The sequence below is a fragment of the Bufo bufo genome, chromosome 10 (assembly GCF_905171765.1).
Source record: "Bufo bufo chromosome 10, aBufBuf1.1, whole genome shotgun sequence".
NCBI lineage: Eukaryota > Metazoa > Chordata > Amphibia > Anura > Bufonidae > Bufo > Bufo bufo.
The window spans coordinates 53,627,841-53,654,117 of NC_053398.1; the positions used below are offsets into that span (position 1 = coordinate 53,627,841).

Genomic DNA, 26,277 nt, shown 5'->3' on the forward strand with positions numbered 1-26,277 from the left:
TTATAGCAATGTATCAATAGGACAAACTTCTCTTTCATCTGTGCTTTGCCACAATGACTTTATTCTAATTTATTGGTTTATTTGTAATTCAGTGATACAGTGCTTAGCTGTTGGTACCTATAGTCTCCATAAGACCACATTCACACTCCCATATGTTCTAGCTTCAAGAAGACAGTCCCAGATTGTGCCACTGTCCACGGATGGTCGGCTGCTGTTCCTGCAGAAGTCATCTGTCACAGAACCCTCCTTTTGGTAACTTTCCTCCTGTGCTAAACATAGGGATGTAGTGGAGGTATTTTGGGCATGTAGACTGTCACAGAAGCTCAGTGCTGGTCTTATGGCAAAATGTTTGATATAGCTAATCTGTCCGCACCACTAAAATATTTTTTTTAAATCTCAACCATTTTGCTGGATCTCTTTCCATTCAGAATGCATGAGGACTAAACGGAAACATTTTTTTCTGGTATTGAGATCCTCTGCCAGAAAAAAAAAAAATTATACCTACTGTCCCGAGCCCCCTCTGTCCATGATCCACCCCTCTTATCCTCGGTGCTGCTACAGCTGTGATACAGCAGAAGACCAACCTGATTTGTTTTATTGAGGAGGTAAGTAGAAGCCTGGACAGAGAGGTGGCTGTGGATGTAGTGTTTCTGGATTTTGCAAAGGCATCTGGTACTGTCCGTCATAGGTAAAATAAGGTCTACAGGCTTTGAAAGTATAGTTTTTAATTGGATTTAAAAAGGGACTGTGTCCAGAGAGTTGTGGTCAATTATTCCTATTCAGAATGGTCCTGGGTTATAAGTGGTGTACCCCAAGGTCCAGTGCTGGGTCCTGTATTATTTAATTTATTTATTGATAGCACTGTTTCTATTTTTGAAGATGATACCAAACTATGTATGTCTATAAATTACAAGCTGACTTGGACACTATGGGAATAATTTATTAAGACCGGCATTTTAGACGCAGGTCCTAATACCTTTTTTGCTGGCGGTGGATGTGCTAAATTTATGTAGAGGCGCCGGCATCTACATAATTTTGGCGCATCCACCGTCTGTCTAAATCCATGCCAGCTCTCTTGCTGGCTTAGATTTAAACAATTTTATACACCTAAAACGTAGAAAATGATAGGCCTAGAAAATGATAAGTGAGACGGGCCTATCCTTAATCTCACTTTATATTATTTTGTATATAGTTTTTGTACAAGAAACCATCACTTCTAGGCTTACTTTGAGCTGCTCTTCTGGAAACTGACAGAACAACCCATTTTCAGTCTGGGTCTGATATAATGCCTCAAGGAGGCACGAAACACTGTGCCTATAGGGCTGTGATACAGAACTGTAGGGATTCTGTGTGTTCCCATACAAGGTGCATACTGGTAATTCCTTACCAATGTTTATACTTAAAAAAAAGGAAAACTAACTAGTCATTAGTTCATAAAGCACAACATTTCAATGAATGGTGGGACTAGAAGGGTGTGCTGCTGTGATTTATGCACACTATGTGAGATTACCTGTCAGACAAACTCCCAAGCACGAAAGCTCCAGCCAACACCCCGGCCATGTAAATTGATTGGGCGATCTGCCTCATTTTACGATGGTTACAGACTAGATCCCACTGCAGGAGAGAGAAGAAACTTTATGTCTTATCATACAGACCTAGAATGACTAAATTAGGTAAATAAGCTTGATGGCAATATGGTCTGATAAAGTTAAAAGAAAAAGGTTGTGGAATTTTACAGTATGCCATAGTTTACCTCTAGCCAAAAATAACCCAACAACTCTCAAAACTCTTTAATTAAAGGGGTATTCCCATCTCAGACAATGGGGGCATATGCCGCTAGGATATGCCGCCATTGTCTGATAGGTGCGGGTCCCACCTCTGGGACCCGCACCTACAACGAGAATGGAGTGGGGAGAGCTGTGGCTGGAGGATCCCAGAGTTCCCGGGGTCCATCCACCACCAAGCTCTGCTCCCATAGAAGTGAATTGGAGCGCACTGCGCACGTATGGCCCCTGCTCATATTAATTTCTATGGGGCAGACGGAAATAGCCGAGACAGCACTCAGCTATTTTCGGCGGTCACATAGAAATGAATGGAGGGCGGCTGCGCATTTCCCCGCCCTGTTCTTATTGTAGGTGCGGATCCCAGAGGTGGGACCTGCACCTATCAGACACTGGGGGCATATCCTAGTGATATGCCCTCATTGTCTGAGATGGCAAAATCCCTTTAAATACTTGTATTTACCATGAAATAACAATTTTGGAGCATCTTTACTGAAAACTCTATACTGAACTGGTTATATGTATGTTTACTTACAGTTCCACCATACGAAACGAACTACTGAGCCATACAATCATACAATCTAAACAAATTGCATATAAATGCAAACTGCTCATACCAGATCATAAGCAATTGTATAGAGCAAACTGCAAACCAAGTAGAGCAAGTGAACTATTGGTTAACCTCAGATATACCTCTCAGAGAGATCATAAAGTGCTTAAATAACTTAAAGTTATTAGTAAAGCTCATGAGAGAACTATTATCTGCAGAAAACTATGATGAAGTTAAAGCAAGAAGTAGAATGAATTAGCTTTTTATGAGAAACTATGCTAGGTCCTTAGGGGGAACCACAATCTTATGTAGGACTTCCTTCGCTAGCAGAAGTGCCACCCACATATCAGAGTTAGAGTTGAGCGGATGTTCGGGTTCGACAGGTTCGGCCGAACTTCACAAAAAAGTTCGAGTTCGGGACCCGAACTTGACCCCGAACCCCATTGAAGTCAATGGGGACCTGAACTTTGGAGCACTAAAATGGCTCTAAAAAAGTCATGGAAAGGGCTAGAGGGCTGAAAATGGCATCAAAATGTGGCTAAGAGCATGGCAAGTGCTCTGCAAACAAATGTGGATAGGATATGACTTAAAATAACATAAAAATCATAAAGATAAAAAATAATAATCTTGATCTAGGAGGAAGAGGTCCATATGGAGTAGAAGGTTGAGGAGGCGGTGGATGTGGTGGTGTAGGTGGAAGCAGCAGTGGAGGAGGAGGAGGTAGCCAACACTGGTTTTTGGTTTACATTTTTTTATTTTTATTTTTGTTTAAATTAGGGTACACCCCAAAACATTCCAAAACATTGTGAAATATAACCTGTGATAACCCCCTCCAACCGTGCTAAACAAACGTTCAGACATCACACTGGCTGCAGGGCAGGCCAGCACCTCCAAGGCGTAAATGGCAAGCTCAGGACATGTGCCCAATTTGGAGACCCAGAAGTTGAATGGGGCAGACCCATCAGTCAGCACATGTAGGCGTGTGCACACTGTGGCAATGTGAACATTGAGGTGTTGTTTCCCCAGGTTCCAGTCCGGGACTTGAGGCATGCTCATGTCCAGGGATCCTATTTAATCCTGCTACTGGATATTGGGTGTGGCTCACTCTGGAGTGTCTTGTGAAGCAGAGTCCTGGTGAGGCTCTGTGTCAGTGGTCCCAGCCGGGTGGGCTGAGGGGCAACGAGGCTAGGCGATAGCCTGAACTTTGGGGGACGCGGTGACGCCTGTGAAACAAGGATCACGAGGCCAGAGTCGGGAGGACTACTGGGCCACAATCCCCCAAAAGGTATTGAAGTGTCACAGCCTGGAGGTTGCTGGACTGTATGGCTGAGGAAAGCCGCATTTGTGTTCCATGTGTGAACAGCGCTCTCTAGGTGAGTCAGGGATACGCTTATGTGTTTAGTTAGACCCTAGCCGGGCAAGCGTTTGTTATTTTGTGTGGATGTCACACGTGATAAGTTGAAGCTGTGACTTCTTAACCTGTGCTTTTCTAAAGTGTCTGAAATAAAGCAAGAGTTTGGACATTATAATCGTGTCTGCGAAGATATCTGTGAGTGTGACCCCCTGAAAAGAGACGATCCCCTACAACATATACTGCCCCACCATGTCGCACGTCCCCGTGATGTCCACGATTCAATTGGATATCTGCTCTATCAACTTTCGATGTTCTTTTCTGCGCTTACCATGTTGATCATGGTTAGCGGCTAATCAGGGTTCCATGCCGGAGAGGGAGCATGAGAAAGGGAGACCACATCCAAGGGAGCTCAATGTATGAAAATAAATGTGATCGAGCGGACAAATTATTGAAGCCGAAGCTTCCAAGTAAAGGAGGGGGCGCGCGGCAATTACCCACTCCCGACTCGGGGGGGGGGGGGGTAGTGATGATAAATAACAATACAGGACTCTTTTTTTTTTTTGTGGCGGAATTGCTTTTTTATTTTCCAAATCCACCCCATTTGTTGCAAAATTATTTTTTATTGTACAATACTATGAACAATTCGCAAAAACAAATATGCTGCTACACATGGCATTTTAGAGAATCAGTCAAAACATTACACATTTACAGAATAAAGTTACAATGCCGTGTCAAAAATCTGTTTCTCAGATTTGTGAAATACCAAGGAGCAAGGCATAGCTGCATAACAGTAGACTAGGAACCTTCGTAACCGGGGAAAGGGAGGGAGAAGGAATAGGGGGAGGGGGGGGGGGGGAAGGGGGGTTAGGAAAGGAAAGTGGGTTATAAAATTAATTGGAACCCCTCAGGTATCATGAATTATCTTGCTGGAATGTGAAGATATTGCATAAATGTAGCACTGCACTTAAAAGGAATACGTGGTATAATGAAAGCGTAGGAGGCACCAGGGCTCCACCCAAGACCCCATCATTATATTGGGAGCTAATCTCCCTTTCGCTATTCCTATTAATTAATTTAGGCATCCGAGAAGTTTCTATACTTTTTCCAGGGCCCCCAAACCTTCTCAAATTGATGAGATGCACGGGAGTCCCAGTAGGCTATTTTCTCAAGATGGTACAGTTGATCGCATTTCTGAGTCCAATGTGGCAATCCTGGAGAGTCCGTAGACTTCCAACACACTGCAATCAGTAATCTAGCTGCAGCTAACAAGACATTGCAAAGCGTACGGGTAGGTTTAGAGCAATTAAGATCAACATATATCCCAAAAAGGCATAGTTTTAGGTGATATCGAGATAGGAACCCTGCATACTTCTGAGATAGTTTTACACACTGTCTGCCAGTAGGACTTTATTTTAGGGCAAGTCCACCAAATATGACCGTGAGTACCCAAATCTCCATTTAAGATGCCCTGTTATTGGAATGATTAATAAAAAATTATAGGAAATGTCACTGGGGTATTTTGGATTTGGAAACGTTAGACAGGAGAGGCCCTGCTGCTGCTTTGTTGACTATAGATAATTTCTGCCTGATCGCACGACAACTTTCGATGTTCTTTTCTGCGCCTACCATGTTGATCACTGTTAACGGCGAATCAGGGTTCCATGCCGGAGCGTGAGAAAGAGATACCACATCCAAGGGAGGTCAATGGCTCCAATATGATTGAGCGGAAATGTGGGACAAGTTGTTAAAGTTGAAGCATCGAATGAAAGGAGGGTGCGTGTGTCAATTAAAGACGAATATTTTAAATTTAATTCCCTGTCACCTATGCAGAGCAGTAGTTTTTCATCGCCAATAATGGGTTAATGTCACCCACCAATGGAACAGACGATTTAAAAAAAATTCGGTCCCTGTCACCTATGCAGAGCAGGGGTTTATTCACGGCAAAAATTGTAAAATATCACCCAAGAATGTAACAGACGAATTAGTGAAATGTATTTCCTTGTCCACTAGGTAGAGCAGGGGTATATCATAGCCAAAAATTGGTGAATTTCACCCGACAATGTAACAGACAAATTAGTGAAATTTATTAACCTGTCCACTAGGTAGAGCAGGGGTATATCACAGCCAAAAATTGGTGAATTTCACCCGACAATGTAACAGAAAAATTTGTGAAATTTATTAACCTGTCCACTAGGTAGAGCAGGGGTATATCACAGCCAAAAATTGGTGAATGTCACCCAACTATGTAACAGAAAAATTAGTAAAATTTATTAACCTGTCCGCTAGGTAAAGCAGGGGTATATCACAGCCAAAAATTGGTGAATTTCACCCAAAAATGTAACAGACAAATTATTAAAATGACATACAATAAAATAAAATAAAATACGTACAAATAAAAAAAAAAAATCTTGATGTATGAGGTGGAGGTCCATATGGAGTAGGAGGTTGAGGAGGCGGTGGAGGAGGACGAGGTAGCCAACACTAGATTTTGGTTTTAATTTTTATATTTTTATTTTTTCTAATTAGGGTACACCCCAAAAGAGTGGGAAATATAAAAAAAAACAATGAGCAATTGTGCTGTAGTATAACAATGGCTGGGTAAGGCCGGTATACATGTCTATTCAGCACAAGGTACAGACAAGTCCTGTGGGATCCATGCCCGGTTCATTTTAATGAACGTGAGCTTGTCCATTGACATTGGCTGTGGACAGGCGGCTGCGCTTGTCTGTGATAATGCCCCTTGCCGTACTAAACTCAGGTTCAGACAATACACTGGCTGCAGGGCAGGCCAGCACCTCCAAGGCATAAAGGGCAAGCTCGGGCCATGTGCCCAATTTGGAGACCGAGAAGTTGAATGGGGCAGACCCGTCATTCAGTACGTGTAGGCGTGAGCACACATACTGCTCCACCATGTTGCTGAAATGCTGCCTCCTGCTAAGACATTCCATATCAGCTGGTGGTACTGGTTGGTGTAGTGTGCTGTCAAAGCTTTTCCACATTTCGGCCATGCTAACCCTGCCTTTTGGGTGCTGGTGGTGCCCCAGCTGAGTTGGCGACCTCTTCCTCCTCCTCTGCATTCGCCTGGTGCTTCCATTGTGCCCCCGCTGTCAGGTGGAATTGCCACCAGCAGCGCGTCTACCAGTGTGGGCTTGTACTCGTGCATCTTACGATCACGCTCCAGTGACAGAATTAAGGATGGTACGTTGTCCTTGTAACAGGGATCCAGCAGCATGGCCACCCAGTAATCAGCACAAGTTAGAATGTGGGCAACTCAGTGGTAGTTGCGGAGACACTGCAGCATGTAATCGCTCATGTGTACCAGGCTGCCCAGAGGCTGCCCATACAGCTGTCCTCTGTGGGAGGTGTATTGTCTGTGTCCTCTGTATCCCCCCAGCCATGCACCAGTGATGGCCATGAGCTGGTTTGGGCGCCACCCTGCTGTGAACACAGTTCCTCCTCCTCCATCTCCTCCTCCTCATCCTCCAACTCGCCATTCTCCAGAACTGTGCCCTGGCTGGACAATTGTGTACCTGGGGTTTGCGGGTGCAGGAACCCACCCTCGGAGTCACTTCTGAATGACTGTCCGGAAACCCTATGAAATGATCCCTCTTCCTCTTCCTCCTCGTGTGCCACATCCTCTTCCATCATCGCCAGAAGCGTTTTTTCAAGGAGGCATAGAAGTGGGATAGTAACGCTGAGAACGGCGTTATCGGCACTGGCCATGTTGGTGGAATACTCGAAACAGCGCAACAAGGAACACAGGTCTCGCATGGAGGCCCAGTCATTGGTGGTGAAGTGGTGCTGTTCCGCAGAGCGACTCACCCATGCGTGCTGCATCTGAAACTCCACTATCTCCTGCTGCTGCTCGCACAGTCTGGCCAGCATGTGCAAGGTGGAGTTACACCTTGTGGGCACGTCGCATATGAGGCGGTGAGCGGGAAGGCCGAAGTTATGCTGCAGCGCAGACAGGAACCTCTGCACCACCAAATTCAGCACATGCGCCAGGCAAGGGATGTGCGTCAAACCGGCTAGTCCTAGAGCTGCTACGAGATTTTGCCCATTATCGCACACCACCAGGCCGGGCTTGAGGCTCACTGGCACCAACCACTCATCGGTCTGTTGTTCCATGCCCGTCCATGGCTCCTGCGCGGTGTGGGGTTTGTCTCCCAAACAGATAAGTTTTAAAACTGCCTGCTGTCGTTTACCCCTGGCTGTGCTGAAGTTTATGGTGAAGGTGTTACGCTGACCGGATGAGGAGGCGGTAGAGGATGAGGAAGCGGAGTACGAGGAGGAAGCAACAGGAGGCAAACTAAAGAGCCCTGCAATCCTCGGTGGTGGAAGGACATGCACCAAACTGCTATCTGCCTCAGGCCCAGCCGCAACTGCATTTACCCAGTGTGCTGTTAGGGAGATATGACGTCCCTGACCGTGCTTACTGGTCTACGTATCCGTAGTTAGGTGGACCTTGCCACAGATGGCGTTGCGCAGTGCACACCTGATTTTGTCCCCCACTTGGTTGTGCAGGGAAGGGATGGCTCATCTGGAAAAGTAGTGGCAGCTGGGCACGACGTACTGTGGGACAGCCATCGCTATAAGGCTTTTAAAACTCTCCGTCTCCACAAGACATAATGACATCATTTCAAAGGCCAGTAATTTTTAAATACTGGCATTCAGGGCCAGGGATCGCGGGGTGGGTAGGGGCGTACTTCCTTTTCCGCTCCAGTGTTTGGGAGATGGAGAGCTGAACGCTTCCGTGGGACATTGTGAAGATGCTTGGTGACCCAAATGGTGGTGTTGCTGGCAGATCCTGTTTGCGGGGTGGCAGGTGCCACTGTCACTCCAGAGGCCGAGACTGCAGCAGAAGAGGAAGCAGGAGGAGCCAGAGACCTTTCTTGGTTTTTGAGGTGTCTACTCCACTGCAGCTTGTGCTTTGCACTTAGATGCCTGGTCATGCAGGTTGTGCTCAGGTTGAGAACGTTTATGCCTCGCTTCAGGCTCTGATTGCACAGTGTGCAAACCACTCGTGTCTTGTCGTCAGCACATTGTCTGAAGAACTGCCACGCCAGGGAACTCCTTGGAGCTGGCTTTGGTGTGCTCGGTCCTGATATCGCCGTTCGCTCCTTTGTTTCGTTCTCACAACCGAAAACGACCGCCAGAAGTACAATCAGGAAATCCTTGGTGTAGTGTGCGTTGATGTGTGCGCAATTCCTCCAAAATAACATCACAGAGAGGTTCTCAAGTAGGATCCAATAATGTGCCTGCTTCCAACAGCTAGACGTGGTTTATTTATACCAGAAGATGGGAGGCGGTCTTACAATCATGACCAATAGGGAGACAGGTTATGGTATGAAATGATTGGCTGGAAGGCGGTCTTACAATCATGACCAATGGGGAGACAGGTTATGGTATGAAGTGATTGGCTGGCGAAGATATAAATGGTAATACCAGGCCGGGTACAAATCAGCTACAGGTCGGGACGACCAGACCATGATGCGAAAGTTTCTGCGCAGATGCCAACGCGAATGCGAACGAATCTGCGCATCTCCATAGGATAGATGGCGACCATACGGCGAACAATATTTTTTCCACAACAGTTCCCCCCTTTTTCACCATATGTCGTCATTTCAGCGGCTTCCTAACACTACAATCACTCAAACCAGACCTCTAAAGGGAATAAACATGTAAAGGGGAACATGCTACACTACAGATGAACTAACAAGAAGAACCTGGCCTATCATTCTTGGGCCTCTTCGGTTGCTTGACTGCAACGTCTGGCAAGGGTGGTGACAGTGAAAAGTCTCTAAAGTGTCTCTAATAAAGAAATGCCTTCAAAGGGAAGGGTGATTCTCCATGACGGTTCCTTAAAATGCGGTGGTTCTTCTTGGGTTGGTCCTCCTGGAGTAAGAATCCGGTTGCTCCGGGCGTTGGTTCTCTTCGATCATAACGTGGTCCTCTGAACGGCTCCTCGCGACTCGAATTTATCAAGCAGCAGGTCATTCTCACCGCCACATAGAAAAGAAATAGAAAGCACAGCAGTAACAGGACATACACTCCAATTTCCTTAAGCCACGATCCTATAGAAAACAACATATCACCAAAGCCCCCCAGACCTTTAAAAGGGGTTCCAACCTTCATCTGCAATCACACCTGCTTGCCCCTGTAACGCCTTAACTCTATCTAGATGGGCCTGAACCTTGTCACCAGTATCTTCCACCCAGGTGCAGCAATCCTCCCCGATGAATTCACAGAAACCCCCCTTTTCAGATAAAAGATAGTCGAGAGCCATCTTCTCCTGGAGGAGAAGAGATTTTAACTGTCGCTGTTCGGAGGAGACTTCTCTCATGGTTTTGACTGTCTCGTTGAACATCTCATCCACTAGGGTAGAAAATTTGTTCAGTCGCTTCATAAGTTCTATACCCCATCCGGTCCATGCCGGAAACCATGCCCAAGCACGGTCCCCTGCAGAGAACAGCTCCCTCCTAGTCCTTCTTCCCATACTCACCCTCCTCTGCACCATCAGATCCTCGTGACCATCAGCAATGTAGGAGGCGGGGACTAACCTAACTAAGGAGCATGACCCTCTAGCATTCGTGGGAATGACTCTGTAAGCAGCCTGCCCACACAAGAAGTAATAGGGCCCAGTTAGAGAGACACAAAGGTCATTAGGGTTCTGGTTACGGGAGTTGAGCAACAGCTGGATGGATAAATGGATTGCTGCACCGTCCTGAATGTCACACCACCCCCCTCCAGCAGATATAGTAGTGTCTGGTGGTTAGGTTGTTACGGTCAGGGATTCTATTGTCGATCTGGACAGTGATCCCAGATGGGCATTCGGTCCGACCTATGGAATCTGGGGTGGCCCTAATTGACCTGATACCCACACAGGTCTACAAAGCCTACTACAAGTCTCAGGGCTGACGTTACCATCTAAGAATGTATGGTTGAACTCTACGGATAGGTGACGCTCCACAGATTTACCTAAAGGGTTGATTCTTCTCATGCCCACCCTGATGTCATAAAGGGCATGAACTGCCGCCATGGCCGGGAGGCTCTGACCTGGAGGTGGATTGGAGCACACCCAGCAGTTGGATCTATTCGCCGTCTTTGCTAACTGCAAATGCATTCTGAATAACAAATTCGGATGTGACTCCTCATAACATTTTACAAAGTGCATTAGACAGAAAGAATAAAGGAATACGAGGTACCTGATCATTGCGCTTTGTGGTCCAGTAGGTTCTTGCAATGGCTGGCGTGGATCCACCAGTCACGTTCCTCGACCTTGAGGGAGGTTGATGACATTAGCAGCACCTGGAATGGCCCAAGATATCTCGGCTCTAGTCCCGTCCTTAGATGTTTCTTTAGCACGACCCAATCACCTGGTTGACTAGAATGAACACTGGTTATTGAGTCTGGGATCGGGAGAGACTCCCGAATCTGGTGGTGGATATCGGGTGATAACCCGTGGGGCTGCCTGGGGGCATCCCTGAAGGAATAAAGGGCTACAGCAGAACATTCAGGCCATGGATCGGCCGTGATTTTTACGTTTTTTGCCAAAATCTGACCCAAGTACCGTCAAAGAAAAGGCAGTCGTGATGGTTTTCAACGTAATTCCCTACTAGGTTAGAAAATTGATTGACAGTTGAGAGGTTAGAATGGTTAGTAAAAAGTTTGAAGATTGTTGTTTTCTGCACCACTTTCCCCCCTTCTCATCGTCCTTAAAACCAGGACGAAGAGAAGCTGGATTCAACATGGTGCATCGTCTGTCCCAGGCTTCTATTGGACTCTGTAGTTTTAGTTGGACGGGAGTACATGACAGTGTTAGTTCGCACTGTCTGGGACTTTTGAATGCCCTGTTGCTGGAGATCGATGGATTTGTGCAGCCACAGTTCTGTTTTCTGGAGGGAACCATGGCTTTGGAGTCTAGTGGGGAATTCACAGACAAACTTTTTCAAAAATCCAGACCTCAAAGGTCCCTTCTTTGGAGATGGTCCACTCTGAACCTACAGTCCATTGGTACCAATCTTTGAGGGGCTTAACAACTCCTTCTCCATAGATGGATTTCAAGTGCTGCTTGGCTGTCCTATACTCAGAAGTGGTACCCTTCTGTTCCCTAGATTTCCCTACACCCATGCTCGAGCCTTCTAAAAGTAGGTGCGTCCACCTACAGTGTCCCGCGACACACGCCTGGACGGCTGCTACTCCCCTTCGTTCGCCTCTGAGTTGACCTAGGGTTTCTGGCACCGACACACGGACTCCGTTCACCCTAGTTAGACCTCAGGAAAATGAGTAGCGGCGTGAGGAAAAGGGCTCTCGCCGACACACAGCGGCCCTCAGAGTCTCCTAATGAGATATACCAGCCTCGGTTTTGGCTCTGAATAGTGACCTGACCACAGGATAGGGCTTCCAATTGACCTGGAGTGGAATGTGCGCGCAGGAAACACAGTACTCCTGTGGGGAAAGGGGTTACTCACACAGCTATTGGTATGCCCGGGTGATATATACCACCTTGTCTCCTTAAAAAAAGCTCATCAACTCACTTTCCTTTGCCGGTATGATTTTATATAGTCAAGCTGAACAGCACATGAAGCCCTGTTTGCAGTGACTGATCAAAAACCTCTCGCTCAGCAGCAACCCTTGAACTCAGACAGTAGTTCCCACACAATATCATGAGACCCTCCAGTACTCCCAACTAAATCTACAGAGAAGAGAGAGGGAAAGAAAGAGAGAGAGAGAGAGAGAGAAAGAGAAAAAGAAAGAAAAAGAGAAAAGCGCCAAAATATGAAAAAAGAAAACCTGAATAATAGACTAAAAATAAAAATGGGTTAGTAAAAGAAAACGTTGAAAACTTCAGTTACAGGAAGTCTTGTTATATGCATTGAGATTCAGTAAATGTTAACTTAAAACCAAACCTCACATACAAAAAAAAAAAAAAAAAAAAAAAACCTTTAGAAAACATACAACTGTATAGGACTGAATTAACAAATTAATGTCTTGGAGGGTTCACCTCAAACCGTGAAAAATAGTAGGAGAATTTCTACCCACCCAGTCATTGAAATGTTAATTTCCCCAGCCCCAAACCTGTTTCAGATTCATTTTACCAAAGAAGCAGGATATAACATTACAAAGTCCCAAAACCGTTTAATTTTTTTAGGGGAAGGGAAAAATCAATTTAAATTAGGTCTTAGAGTTCTTCCATTTTCTTTAAATACAAACAGTAAAATGGTTTACAAAGACCTTAATTTACCCTTCTCTGGCACACAAAATTAGAAACTCTGCTGAATTGCAGGAACCAATCTCTTTCCTCTCTGAGCTTCACATTTTCACATTTTAACAGTTCATATTGGGATTTCAAATCTGCTTCATTGATCAATGACCTTGGCTGTCCCTGGGTTCTATGCCTTTGCCAAGAACCATGTCTGGGACCATTACCCCACCTTGCTGAATAAACCACTTTACTTCTAGGTGTGGTTCTGGGGTACTTAACATACCTATGTCTGTTGCCATTAGCAACGTCACAATATCGTGCAATGTGCCAAATTTTCCTGCATGCAAAACAACGAATAGCTTATCTCCCTGCACAATACCTTCTCTGGGCATGGGCACATGGTGATCTGACTTACTGTAGAATATTAATCATCCCAGCATGACTAGATCCCACACTACTATCTGTATTGAGTCCACTTACCACGGACTTATCTGAGGAATCTTCTGGCATTGTGTTAATACTTCCAACTCCAGGGTCAGACACATTGTCCATCTCCATCCCTGATTCGGATCCACTATGTGACCCACAGTCCTCAGACTTCTCCATACCTACAGCCCATACATTGCATCTAATCCCAGACACATTACTCTCTAACAATTGTTTCAATGACTCCTTGCGCAGCTCAGTATCACACCTCACAGTACATTCATACTCAGTGCTAGCTTCAGCTGCCTGCTGGACAAGAGTTCTCAATTTAACAATTTCCACTTTTAAATCTTCCACTTCTCCTTCCAAACTCAGCTTCAACCTACAAGACTCCTGATATTTATCCGCTATCCACCCAGCAGCAAAAATCAGAGCATACTTGCCTTTCCTTTTGCGCCATTTTCTGGTACTGATCAGGTTTGCTACACAATTCTGAGCCTGCAGCCATGGATCAGTAGATCCCTGCATAGCTTGAAGAATGGCCCCCGTGTCCTTCAACTTTGCAACTTCTTTAAAAATGCTTTACATTGCACAGCTTTACAAACACTACAATGGTTGCTACAAAAAAAGACACTGCTATCGATCTCTAGGAGTTGTCTCAATACTTTTAGCATAGAACTACAAGCACCTCCTTTCTACACTGTAGTACCCGTATTAATTATGCCAAACAAGTCTACAATTCAGTGTAACAGCCACAGATATACAAACATTAAGCAGAATCATTAACTATAGGACAATTTCCCCGCTAAACTGCCACTAATTCTCACACAATGATTCCTGTATCAGACTGGTCACTGAGCTATACCATAACCGAACACTCAACTGATATCCAGCACAAAACTTACCAACACAAAATCAAACTGTACATAAAAAGGTTACAAAAAGACAAGATAACTATTCTGGACAAAACTGACATTTGAGGCAAAAACAACCAAATCGCTTTCCATGGACACCAAAACTAAAAGTAAACCAGCTCAAACTAAAATGAATTCCTTGTTAAAACCTGCAGCACCAAACTAACCAAGATGTCTGCCAAAGCCACATAGTCTTCACACACACAAAAGAAATCAAAGATGGCCGACAAAACCACATGGCCTTCACACACACAAAGGAAGATAAAATGGCTGACAAAACCACATGACTTGACACACAAAGAAAGAGAAGATAGTATCTACAATATCCAGCAATAGAAAAACCAAACTAAACAAAACAGTTTCTATATTCCTTGTGCCCCACCCCTGAAACCAGAGCAAACCTCCACTCTGTGGGTGATTTACAGGCTAACAATATAAAAATACTCTCTAAATGCTGTCTCTAATGTACAAACACTAAAACAAATTGCTGCCTCTACAAAATTACAGTAATATAAAAGTTAAGAAGTTACAACAAAAACACAATACTCTGTACTGCTCAGCAAACACATCACAATCTCACCATACAATCTCTGTACAATCAACTCAAATCCACCAAAAACTACACAACGGAAAAGCACTTACCTGGTCCTTACACAAATAGAAAACATTCTTTTACCACGCAGAAAAAATGCTTTACATTGCACAGCTTTACAAACACTACAATGGTTGCTACAAAAAAAGACACTGCTATCGATCTCTAGGAGTTGTCTCAATACTTTTAGCATAGAACTACAAGCACCTCCTTTCTACACTGTAGTACCCGTATTAATTATGCCAAACAAGTCTACAATTCAGTGTAACAGCCACAGATATACAAACATTAAGCAGAATCATCAACTATAGGACAATTTCCCCGCTAAACTGCCACTAATTTTAAATAACAGAATATAACAGCAGTATCTAACGCTTCTATTTCACACTGACAGATGCAGCAAAGGCCTCAAATTTAGTATTTTGTCCAAAATGGGTGTTTTTTTAAACCAAGAACATTATTGCAGTATTTCAAGCTTGTATTTCACACTGACAGACGCAGCACAGGCCGCAAATTATGTATTTTACCCAAAATTGGTGTTTTTTTAACCACCTCAGCCCCCCTAGCTTAAACACCCTTAATGACCAGGCCACTTTTTACACTTCTGCACTACACTACTTTCACCGTTTATTGCTCGGTCATGCAACTTACCACCCAAATAAATTTTACCTCCTTTTCTTCTCACTAATAGAGCTTTCATTTGGTGGTATTTCATTGCTGCTGACATTTTTACTTTTTTTGTTATTAATCGAAATTTAGCGAAATTTTGGAAAAGAAAATGTCGTTTTTCACTTTCAGTTGTAATTTTTTTTTTTTAATAAAGACATCTATATATAAATTTTTCTCTAAATTTATTGTTCTACATGTCTTTGATAAAAAAAAAATTGGGGGTAAAAAAAAATGCTTTGGGTAAAAGTTAAAGCGTTTACAATCTGTGGTACAAAAATGTGAATTTCCGCTTTTTGAAGCAGCTCTGACTTTCTGAGCACCTGTCATGTTTCCTGAGGTTCTACAATGCCCAGACAGTAGAAAAACCCCACAAGTGACCCCATTTCGGAAAGTAGACACCCTAATGTATTCGCTGATGGGCATAGTGAGTTCATGGAAGTTTTTATTTTTTGTCACAAGTTAGCGGAAAATGATGATTTTTTTATTTTTTATTTTTTCTTACAAAGTCTCATTTTCCGCTAACTTGTGACAAAAAATAAAAAATTCTAGGAACTCGCCATGCCCCTCATGGAATACCTTGGGGTGTCTTCTTTCCAAAATGGGGTCACTTGTGGGGTAGTTATACTGCCCTGGCATTTTAGGGGCCCTAATGCGTGAGAAGTAGTTTGAAATCAAAATGTGTAAAAAATGCCCTGTGAAATCCTAAAGGTGCTCTTTGGAATGTGGGCCCCTTTGCCCACCTAGGCTGCAAAAAAGTGTCACACATCTGGTATCTCCGTACTCAGGAGAAGTTGGGCAATGTGTTTTGGGGTGTATTTTTACATATACCCATGCTGGGTGAGAGAAATATCTCGGCAAAAGACAACTTTTCCCATTTTTTTATAGGGAAAAGTTGTCAATTTACTGAGATATTTATCTCACCCAGCATGGGTATATGTAAAATAACACCCCAAAACACATTGCCCAACTTCTCCTGAGTACGGCGATACCACATGTGTGACACTTTTTTGCAGCCTAGGTGGGCAAAGGGGCCCACATTCCAAAGAGCACCTTTAGGATTTCACAGGGCATTTTTTACACATTTTGATTTCAAACTACTTCTCACGCATTAGGGCCCCTAAAATGCCAAGGCAGTATAACTAACCCACAAGTGACCCTATTTTGCAAAGAAGACACCCCAAGGTATTTCGTGATGGGCATAGTGAGTTCATGGAAGTTTTTATTTTTTTGTCACAAGTTAGTGGAATATGAGACTTTGTAAGAAAAAAAAATAAAGAAAAAAAATCATCATTTTCCGCTAACTTGTGACAAAAAATAAAAAATTCTAGGAACTCGCCATGCCCCTCACGGAATACCTTGGGGTGTCTTCTTTCCAAAATGGGGTCACTTGTGGGGTAGTTATACTGGTTTACAAAAAGTAATAAGCAGGTGGCTCACTCTGATTTGTCACGATAGGTGCACAGGTTCAAAGAAGCACCCCCTGGTTCTGATAAATATAGTATAGATTGGGTAGAACCGGCACTCAAAACAGTCGGATTACACGTGGAAATTAAATAAAAATATTTATTAAACAATAGACTCTATATTCTGTGTGCACCAGATAAAATTCATCTAAAAAGCATATATAAGGAACATATGTATCAACCAGAAAAATATATATATATATCTCGGGCACAAAGACCTGAGTGCTATGGTACAGAGGGCTGCATCCGTGTCCCCCCAGTTGGGTATGGCTATTGGATCACAGTCGTCTGCGGCAAAGCAAACCAGGACTAGCTAGAAATTGCGCTCCAGATATACTCAATTGCATGTATTCTCATGCAGATCTCTCACAGTCCCAAATGCATACAATTAAAATCTTATGCCACCGTATAGGATATTGAATAGAAGATATTCAGAGATGTTCTGTGTTATACACAATATGTGAATTGTCCATCACCTATGATAATCTCAGAATCTGAGTACGATGGATGCGAAAAAATCAATTGTCCAGCACGTCTATTACCACCGTGCTTGTACCGCCTCTCGTGCGGCAATTCAGTATAGTTCCACTTGGATTTGTATTACTCACTGTGTCCCGTGTAGGCTCACTAGGTTACAACTGCGGAAGAATTCCTGCCGTGGCGTCCCATGCTTCAGCCTTTCTCCGCTGTGCTTGTGTCAGGTCCGGTCTTTACTTGGATCCCGTCTTTACTCTCGCGAGAGGCCTGTATTGGATGTTTCGCTTTCGTGAGTCCTACAACACTTTTTTTGCGTGAGTGGATAAATCCTCCGTCCTTCAGTACATGGCCATGCACCGCTGAGATGATGATTTCACAGGTGATACGCCCAGACGCGTTTCGAGATATCTTATCTCTTCCTCACTGAGGAAGTTCCAAGTGGAACTATACTGAATTGCCGCACGAGAGGCGGTGGCATAAGATTTTAATTGTATGCATTTGGGACTGTGAGAGATCTGCATGAGAACACATGCAATTGAGTATATCTGGAGCGCAATTTCTAGCTGGTCCTGGTTTGCTTTGCCGCAGACGACTGTGATCCAATAGCCATACCCAACTGGGGGGACACGGATGCAGCCCTCTGTACCATAGCACTCAGGTCTTTGTGCCCGAGATATATATATATATTTTTCTAGTTGATACATATGTTCCTTATATATGCTTTTTATATGAATTTTATCTGGTGCACACAGAATATAGGGTAGTTATACTGCCCTGGCATTTTAGGGGCCCTAATGCGTGAGAAGTAGTTTGAAATCAAAATGTGTAAAAAATGCCCTGTGAAATCCTAAAGGTGCTCTTTGGAATGTGGGCCCCTTTGCCCACCTAGGCTGCAAAAAAGTCTCACACATGTGGTATCGCCGTACTTAGGAGAAGTTGGACAATGTGTTTTGGGGTGTCTTTTTACATAAACCCTTGCTGGGTGAGAGGAATATCTCGGCAAAAGACAATTTTTCCCATTTTATTATACAAAGTTGGCATTTGAGATATTTATCTCACCCAGCATGGGTATATGTAAAATGACACCCCAAAACACATTGCCCAACTTCTCCTGAGTACGGCGATACCACATGTGTGACACTTTTTTGCAGCCTAGATGCGCAAAGGGGCCCAAATTCCTTTTAGGAGGGCATTTTTAGACATTTGGATCCCAGACTTCTTCTCACGCTTTAGGGCCCCTAAAATGCCAGGGCAGTATAAATACCCCACATGTGACCCCATTTTGGAAAGAAGACACCCCAAAGTATTTAATGAGGGGCATGGCGAGTTCATCGAAATTTATTTTTTTTGGCACAAGTTAGCGGAAATTGATTTTTTTTTTGCTTTTTCTCACAAAGTCTCCCTTTCCGCTAACTTGGGACAAAAATTTCAATCTTTCATGGACTCAATATTCCCCTCAGCGAATACCTTGGGGTGTCTACTTTCCGAAATGGGGTCACATGTGGGGTATTTATACTGCCCTGGCACTTTAGGGGCCCTAAAGCGTGAGAAGAAGTCTGGAATATAAATGTCTAAAAAATTTTACGCATTTGGATTCCGTGAGGGTTATGGTGAGTTCATGTGAGATTTTATTTTTTGTCACAAGTTAGTGGAATATGAGACTTTGTAAGAAAAAAATAAAATAAATCAATTTCCACTAACTTGTGCCAAAAAAATGTCTGAATGGAGCCTTACAGGGGGGTGATCAATGACAGGGGGGTGATCAATGACAGGGGGGTGATCAGGGAGTCTATATGGGGTGATCACCCCCCTGTCATTGATCACCCCCCTGTAAGGCTCCATTCAGATGTCCGTATGTGTTTTGAGGATCCGATCCATGTATCCGTGGATCCGTAAAAAACATACAGACGTCTGAATGGAGCCTTACAGGGGGGTGATCAATGACAGGGGGTGATCAGGAAGTCTATATGGGGTGATCACCCCCCTGTCATTGATCACCCCCCTGTAAGACTCCATTCAGACGTCCGTATGTGTTTTGCGGATCCGATCCATGTATCCGTGGATCCGTAAAAAACATACGGACGTCTGAATGGAGCCTTACAGGGGGGTGATCAATGACAGGGGGGTGATCAGGAAGTCTATATGGGGTGATCACCCCCCTGTAAGGCTCCATTCAGACGTCCGTATGTGTTTTGCGGATCCGATCCATGTATCCGTGGATCCGTAAAAAACATACAGACGTCTGAATGGAGCCTTACAGGGGGGTGATCAATGACAGGGGGTGATCAGGAAGTCTATATGGGGTGATCACCCCCCTGTCATTGATCACCCCCCTGTAAGACTCCATTCAGACGTCAGTATGTGTTTTGCGGATCCGATCCATGTATCCGTGGATCCGTAAAAAACATACGGACGTCTGAATGGAGCCTTACAGGGGGGTGATCAATGACAGGGGGGTGATCAGGAAGTCTATATGGGGTGATCACCCCCCTGTCATTGACCACCCCCCTGTAAGGCTCCATTCAGACGTCCGTATGTGTTTTGCGGATCCGATCCATGTATCCGTGGATCCGTAAAAAACATACGGACGTCTGAATGGAGCCTTACAGGGGGGTGATCAATGACAGGGGGGTTATCAATGACATTCAGACGTCCGTATGTGTTTTGCAGATCCGATCCATGGATCCGTGGATCCGCAAAACACATACGGACCTCTGAATAGAGCCAGCCTTACAAGGAGGTGATCAATGATAGGGGGGGTGATCAGGGAGTCTATATGGGGTGAGCACCCCCCTGTAAGGCTCCATTCAGACGTCCGTATGTGTTTTGCGGATCCGATCCATGTATCCGTAAAAAACATACGGACGTCTGAATGGAGCCTTACAGGGGGGTGATCAATGACAGGGGGGTGATCAATGACAGGGGGGTGATCAGGGAGTCTATATGGGGTGAGCACCCCCCTGTAAGTCTCCATTCAGACGTCCGTATGTGTTTTGCGGATCCGATCCATGTATCCGTGGATCCGTAAAAAAACATACGGACGTCTGAATGGAGCCTTACAGGGGGGTGATCAATGACAGGGGGGTGATCAGGGAGTCTATATGGGGTGATCAGGGGTTAGTAAGGGGTTAATAAGTGACAGGGGGGGTGTAGTGTAGTGTGGTGCTTGGTGCTACTTATTACAGAGCTGCCTGTGTCCTCTGGTGGTCGATCCAAGCAAAAGGGACCACCAGAGGACCAGGTAGCAGGTATATTAGACGCTGTTATCAAATCAGCGTCTAATATACCTGTTAGGGGTTTAAAAAATCGCATCTACAGCCTGCCAACGAACGATCGCCGCTGGCAGGCTGCAGATCCACTCGCTTACCTTCCGATCCTGTGAACGCGCGCGCCTGTGTGCGCGCGTTCACAGGAAATCTCGTCTCTCGCGAGAGGACGCGTATATGCGTCCACCCAGAATAGCAGGGCCGCCGCCAGGACGCAATCCTGCGTACGGTGGTCCTGAGGCGGTTAATAACAGAATATAACAGCAGTATCCAACGCTTGTATTTCACACTTACAGATGCAGCAAAGGCCTCAAATTTAGTATTTTGCCAAAAACGGGTGCTTTTTTTAAACCCAGAAAATAATTGCAGTATTTCAAGCTTGTATTTAACACTGACAAATGCTGCAAAGGCCCCAGATGTATGATATTGCCACAAATGGGTGTTTTCCCAGATTATTTTTGAAGTATTTCAAGCTTGTGTTTCACACTAACAAATGCAGCATAGGCCCCAGATGTAGGGTATTGCCAAAAATGGGTGCTTTTTTAAACCCAGAAAATTATTGCAGTATTTCAAGCTTGTATTTCACACTAACAAATGCAGCATAGGCCCCAGATGTAGGGTATTGCCAAAAATGGGTGTTTTTTTAAACCCAGAAAATTATTGCAGTATTTCAAGCTTGTATTTCACACTGAAAAATGCTGCAAAGGCCCCATATGTAGGGTCTTGCAAAAAATGGGTGATTTTTTTAAACCCAGAATATAATTGCAGTATTTCAAGCTTCAATTTAACACAAATGCACATATGCTGTGCTGGTGCACTGAACTTGCATAAAATGGCAGCCAACACCCACCTAACTAACAGATGGATAAAAGTTTTTTTTCTGTGTCACTAAGCTCAGGGCAGGGTAAAAAGATTGTGCACTGCACCCACAAAACAAAATCTATGTAGATCGCTGGGTTAACAAGCACTTCTGATTAAAGATTCTTTCCTATACTTTCCCTCACAGCAGCAGCATCCTATCCCTACACTAATCAGAGCAGAGTGACTCCAGCTTATATAGAGGCTGGGTCACATGCTGCACTGGCCAATCACATTAGTAGGCATGGCTGTGATTGCTTCCAAGGGCACACAAGTTAAACGCTTGTTGATTGGCTGCTCTGCAGCCTTTCAAAAAGCGCCATTAACTTGCCGAACACCGAACCCGAACCCGAACTTTTAGTTAAAAGTTCGGGTGCGGGCCCGGGGTCCAAAAAACCTAAAGTTCGGGTTAGCTCAACCCTAATCAGAGTCCTCAAGTACTTCTGCCAAAAGAAAAGAATTAGCTGAACTCACTGTCAAGAGAGCAAAAATTTAAATGGAAGTTTCCATGGAGGCGCAACGCCAACTGATGGCTGAAAAGGAAGCTGAAAAGGATGCACAACGCCATCAGATAGAAGCTGAAATGGATGCACAACGCCATCAAATGGGAGCTGAAATGGAGGCACAACGTCAACAGACAAAAAGTATGGAAAGGCTGAAAGAAGTTAAGATCATAGAAGCCAGACTCAGAGTACATGAGGAGGATATAAGTCAGAGTAGTCATAGGTTCAAATCTGTACTAAGTGAAGAAAAAGACTCCTATTTTTCTTCATATGCTCAAGAAAATATAAGGAAATCTCCAGCTTGTAGTGAGGAAATAAGTCATTATCCTTCCATCGATGCTCAGAAAAATAAAGAGAGGTCTAGTCCAATGTTAGAAAAACGGTCTATGAATTTACCCTCTATCTCTACCGGAAAAGATGAAGAAAGGGACTCACCTAATTCAGAACTAAGAAAATAGAACCGGATGATTCTATTCCTAGATACCACGGAAATGCTCAGGAGAATGTTACAACCATTGCCCCAGCAAGACCACAGAGAACAGTCCTAGATAGACTTCCCGTTCCGTAACCCACTATATTTTCGGGAAACGTACTGAAGTTCATAGAGTGGAAAGCAAGTTTTGAGATGATCATTGAGCATCATTGCTTCAGTCCAGTTGACAAGTTATTCTACCTTCAGAGATATGTTGGTAGAGAAGCCAAAGAAATTCTTGAAGGTAACTTCTATAGAAAAGATGAAGAAGCCTACAAACAAGCTTGGGAAAAATTGAATGCAAGATATGGTCATCCTTTCTTAGTACAAAGAGCCTTTAGAGAGAAATTGAATAACTGGCCTAAAATAGGTCCTAAAGAACACTTCAGACTCCAAAAGTATGCAGCACTGCCATCCCACATGTTCTAGGACTGGAAGTACTGAGCGCCTATCTAGATAACCACAGTATGCTAACTAAGCTACCTGAAGAAATGGCTTCTAGATGGAATCGCAATGTGACTAAACAGTTAGATCTAGGTAAGAACTTCCCAAGTTTTAAAGAGTTCTCTGAGTTCGTCAATGAGGAAGCACAGATAGCATGTAATCCAGTAACAACATCTTACATTTTAAAATCCTTAGAAGAAATGCCTGCAAGAGAGATAAGACGCGCAAGAGCAACTAGCTTTGCAACCAACATAGCAGCTAAAGGACCAGATACCTACGAGAGCAAGTCCAAAGTCACTACTGGGATCAGTAGAGAGACAGAACCGACAAATCTTCAGACTACCTTCAAATGTATGTTCTGTGGAGAGAACCACTCCATACACAAGTGCCAACAATTGAAGGAGAAATCCCCAGATGAAAATAAAAGGTTTGTACTGGATAACCAACTGTGTTTCGGATGTCTAAGAAAAGGCCATGTTACTAAGGAGTGTAAGAAAAAGGCAACAGCATTTGCAAAGGACGTCATCCTACACCACTACATGAAGAACATCCAAAGAAAGATAAATCCTCAATACCTGTAGCCCATTGTCAGGACTCTTTTTACGAGTACAACAATGCGACCTCATGCACTTTAAATGGACCTTGGTAAAATTATGCAGTTAGCCAGATAGCTAGTATCTTACTTCACTGCTCATATGGACTGCCTCTGAGGATGTCAATACTAATGGTTCCTATGCTACCTTTTGTTAGCTACACAAGGAGAGCCAAGTGGTAAGTCACAAGCAGATCTAACACCGTCAAGGGTAACCCTGCTGCTAATGTGTGTTAGAGGGAGTAGCCCTCATGGAGATATGGGAGTGAACCGGCTCCTCCTCCTAGTTTGGTGTGTCCTAAGGCTTAGTGTGCAGCATTCAGGAATATGTTTAGCTACCGGTTTAGTCATCAAGGTGACCGTGTGAAAAGCTTTATGTAGACCTTGGTGCTGGGAAGGGATTACAGTATGAAGCCACCCTTCTATTTGCGGGCGTCTCATATCATCATGGAGGGATTACAGTACATGACACCCCCACGCTTCCGGTGGTACTAGGGCCAGAGTACACAAAAAAGGAGTATTTGAGTGCTTTGTGCAGTCTTTTGGGTTCTCTGGTTAATACCGACACCCTACTCATACGGGCAGGAACCTAGTGGTAGCAGTTGCTATGTCTATGTATGTATGTAATAGAAAATAGTCTCATGCAGCACTTTAATTTCACCTTGGGAACCCTTAGAGTACACCCTAAGAACAAACCAAGAGAGGCTTGGTTTTAAGTAAGGGGGTGTGTAACACCCCAGGGTGTGTTACCACTCCTGCACCCTGCTACTGTCTTTATTGGTCTAACCTTATGTTATCTTATACATTTATTTCCAGGTCCTCCACACTGTGCATTCCTAATAATGGTGCTATGTAACTGTTCATGTAATATACCTGATTCACCAGCAGGTGGCAGCAAATATGGCAGAGCTGTACTTAGAATTGAACTTTCTATTCCATTCTAACCCCCCTCTGTAGGGGAGTGGGCTAGTCCTATTTCCTGCAGGAAGGGTGGTGGCCAGTTAGTTGCAGTCTGCTCTTCCCTAGACAGGGAAAGGGTATGCAGGGGAACCTTAAGCTCTGCTGGCCGTGGAGGCCAAAGCTTGAAGCCTCAGGAGCCAGGAGGAAAGTTCCTTGGCATAACCTAGAGTCAGACTACAGAGAAGAAGTGCAGTATACAGAAGAAGCTGAGTTATAACGCTAGTCTGTCAGTACAGTAGAGTCAGAGATAAACAGTTATAGCAGAGTTGAGTTTGCCTGCCAGTTTAATGCTAAAGCCTGCTGGAACCAAGACAAAGCCTGAAACTGTTTGAAGAAACATTTATTTAAAGTAAAGCTGCCATTGAACTTCATCTCAAGGTCTGAACTCAAGTTATTCTTTCCAATCCCTCAATTATTCCCCCCTTTTATTGCTTTGGAGCCAAAGCCTGGGGTCCAGCCGTAGGAGCACCGTGACACATAAATAGACAATTAGGCCGCACTATACCACTCGGCATTCCTACTACACCTGGGATGCGATATAGGAGGGCCTTGGGGGGAGGCACCCGTTGCATATGCAGGATCTTTCACTGAATAAGCATACAGAGCAGGGATGCTCAACCTGCGTCCCTCCAGCTGTTGCAAAACTACAACTCCCAGCATGCCCTAATAGCTGTAGGCTGTAGGGCAGGGCCGCAGAATAGGCATCGCTGATATAGAGGATGTGCAGTATCCAGGTATCAGAATAGTTTCTTTCTTCACCCTGAGGTGCCACTATTTTGTTAATGAGATTCACTGGTGACTCTCTCCCCATTGGTTAGTGACTTAAAAGATTAGGGCACAAGCCCAAGGTCTGTGACAAATCTCCCCTTCCTTTCATGCCCGGCAAATACACCATATATTCAACCTGTGTGGCTGCACAAGGGCCCACATTGAAGCAGCTTCCTAACATCTATTAGGGTGCATTCACGTGACAGTATTTATTTGGTGGTCCACAAAATGTTTGTGTTGCTTCCACTTTTTTTGCAGACCCATTTTAATAACACCTATTCTTGTGCGCAAAACGGACAAGAATAGGACATGTTCTTTTTTGTGTGGCTGAAGAATGGACATATGGATGCAGACAGCACACGGTGTGCTGTCCCCATTTTATCAGGCCTCATTAAAATGAATGGGTCCACAGCCGATCCACAATTACTAGTGGGTTGTTAGAGAACTATAAGGAGGGCTAAATACTGTTCCTGCTGGCGGGCCACCTTCAGCCAGTCTGTGAATCTGCCTGCATTTTAATCTGACTCAATGATAGTGCTTACTGCTGCATGAGAACTAAAAATAAACATATTTTAAAGGATGATTAACCATAAAAAAGTATTTACAGTATGTACAGTGCTGCCCATAATTATTCATACCCCTGGCAAATTTTGACTTAAAGTTACTTTTATTCAACCAGCAAGTAATTTTTTGACGGGAAATGACATAGGTGTCTCCCAAAAGATAATAAGACGATGTACAAGAGCCATTATTGTGGAAAAAAAACTTTTCTCAGCTTCTATTTACATTTGAGCAAAAAATAAAAGATGTTCCGCACTGTGGAAAATCTCAGAGGATGTGGTCAGAAGCCAAAATTGACACCTGTGCTGGCCAGGAGGATAGTTAGAGAGGTGAAAAAGAATCCAAGGATCACCACCAAGGCCATCCTGGTGAATCTGGGCTCTACTGGTGGCAATGTCTCAAGGCAGACAATCCAACGGACA

General features: G+C 44.2%; 1 protein-coding gene across 1 annotated transcript in view; it reads right to left on the reverse strand.

The window, feature by feature from the left end:
• LOC120980394 (solute carrier family 22 member 20-like) overlaps nt 1–26,277 on the reverse strand; it is a 135,806-nt gene that overhangs the window by 108,182 nt on the left and 1,347 nt on the right. Inside the window, exon 2 of the mRNA XM_040409482.1 lies at nt 1,511–1,614. Coding sequence (XP_040265416.1) covers nt 1,511–1,614 — 104 coding nt within the window. The remainder of the gene's footprint in view (nt 1–1,510; nt 1,615–26,277) is intronic.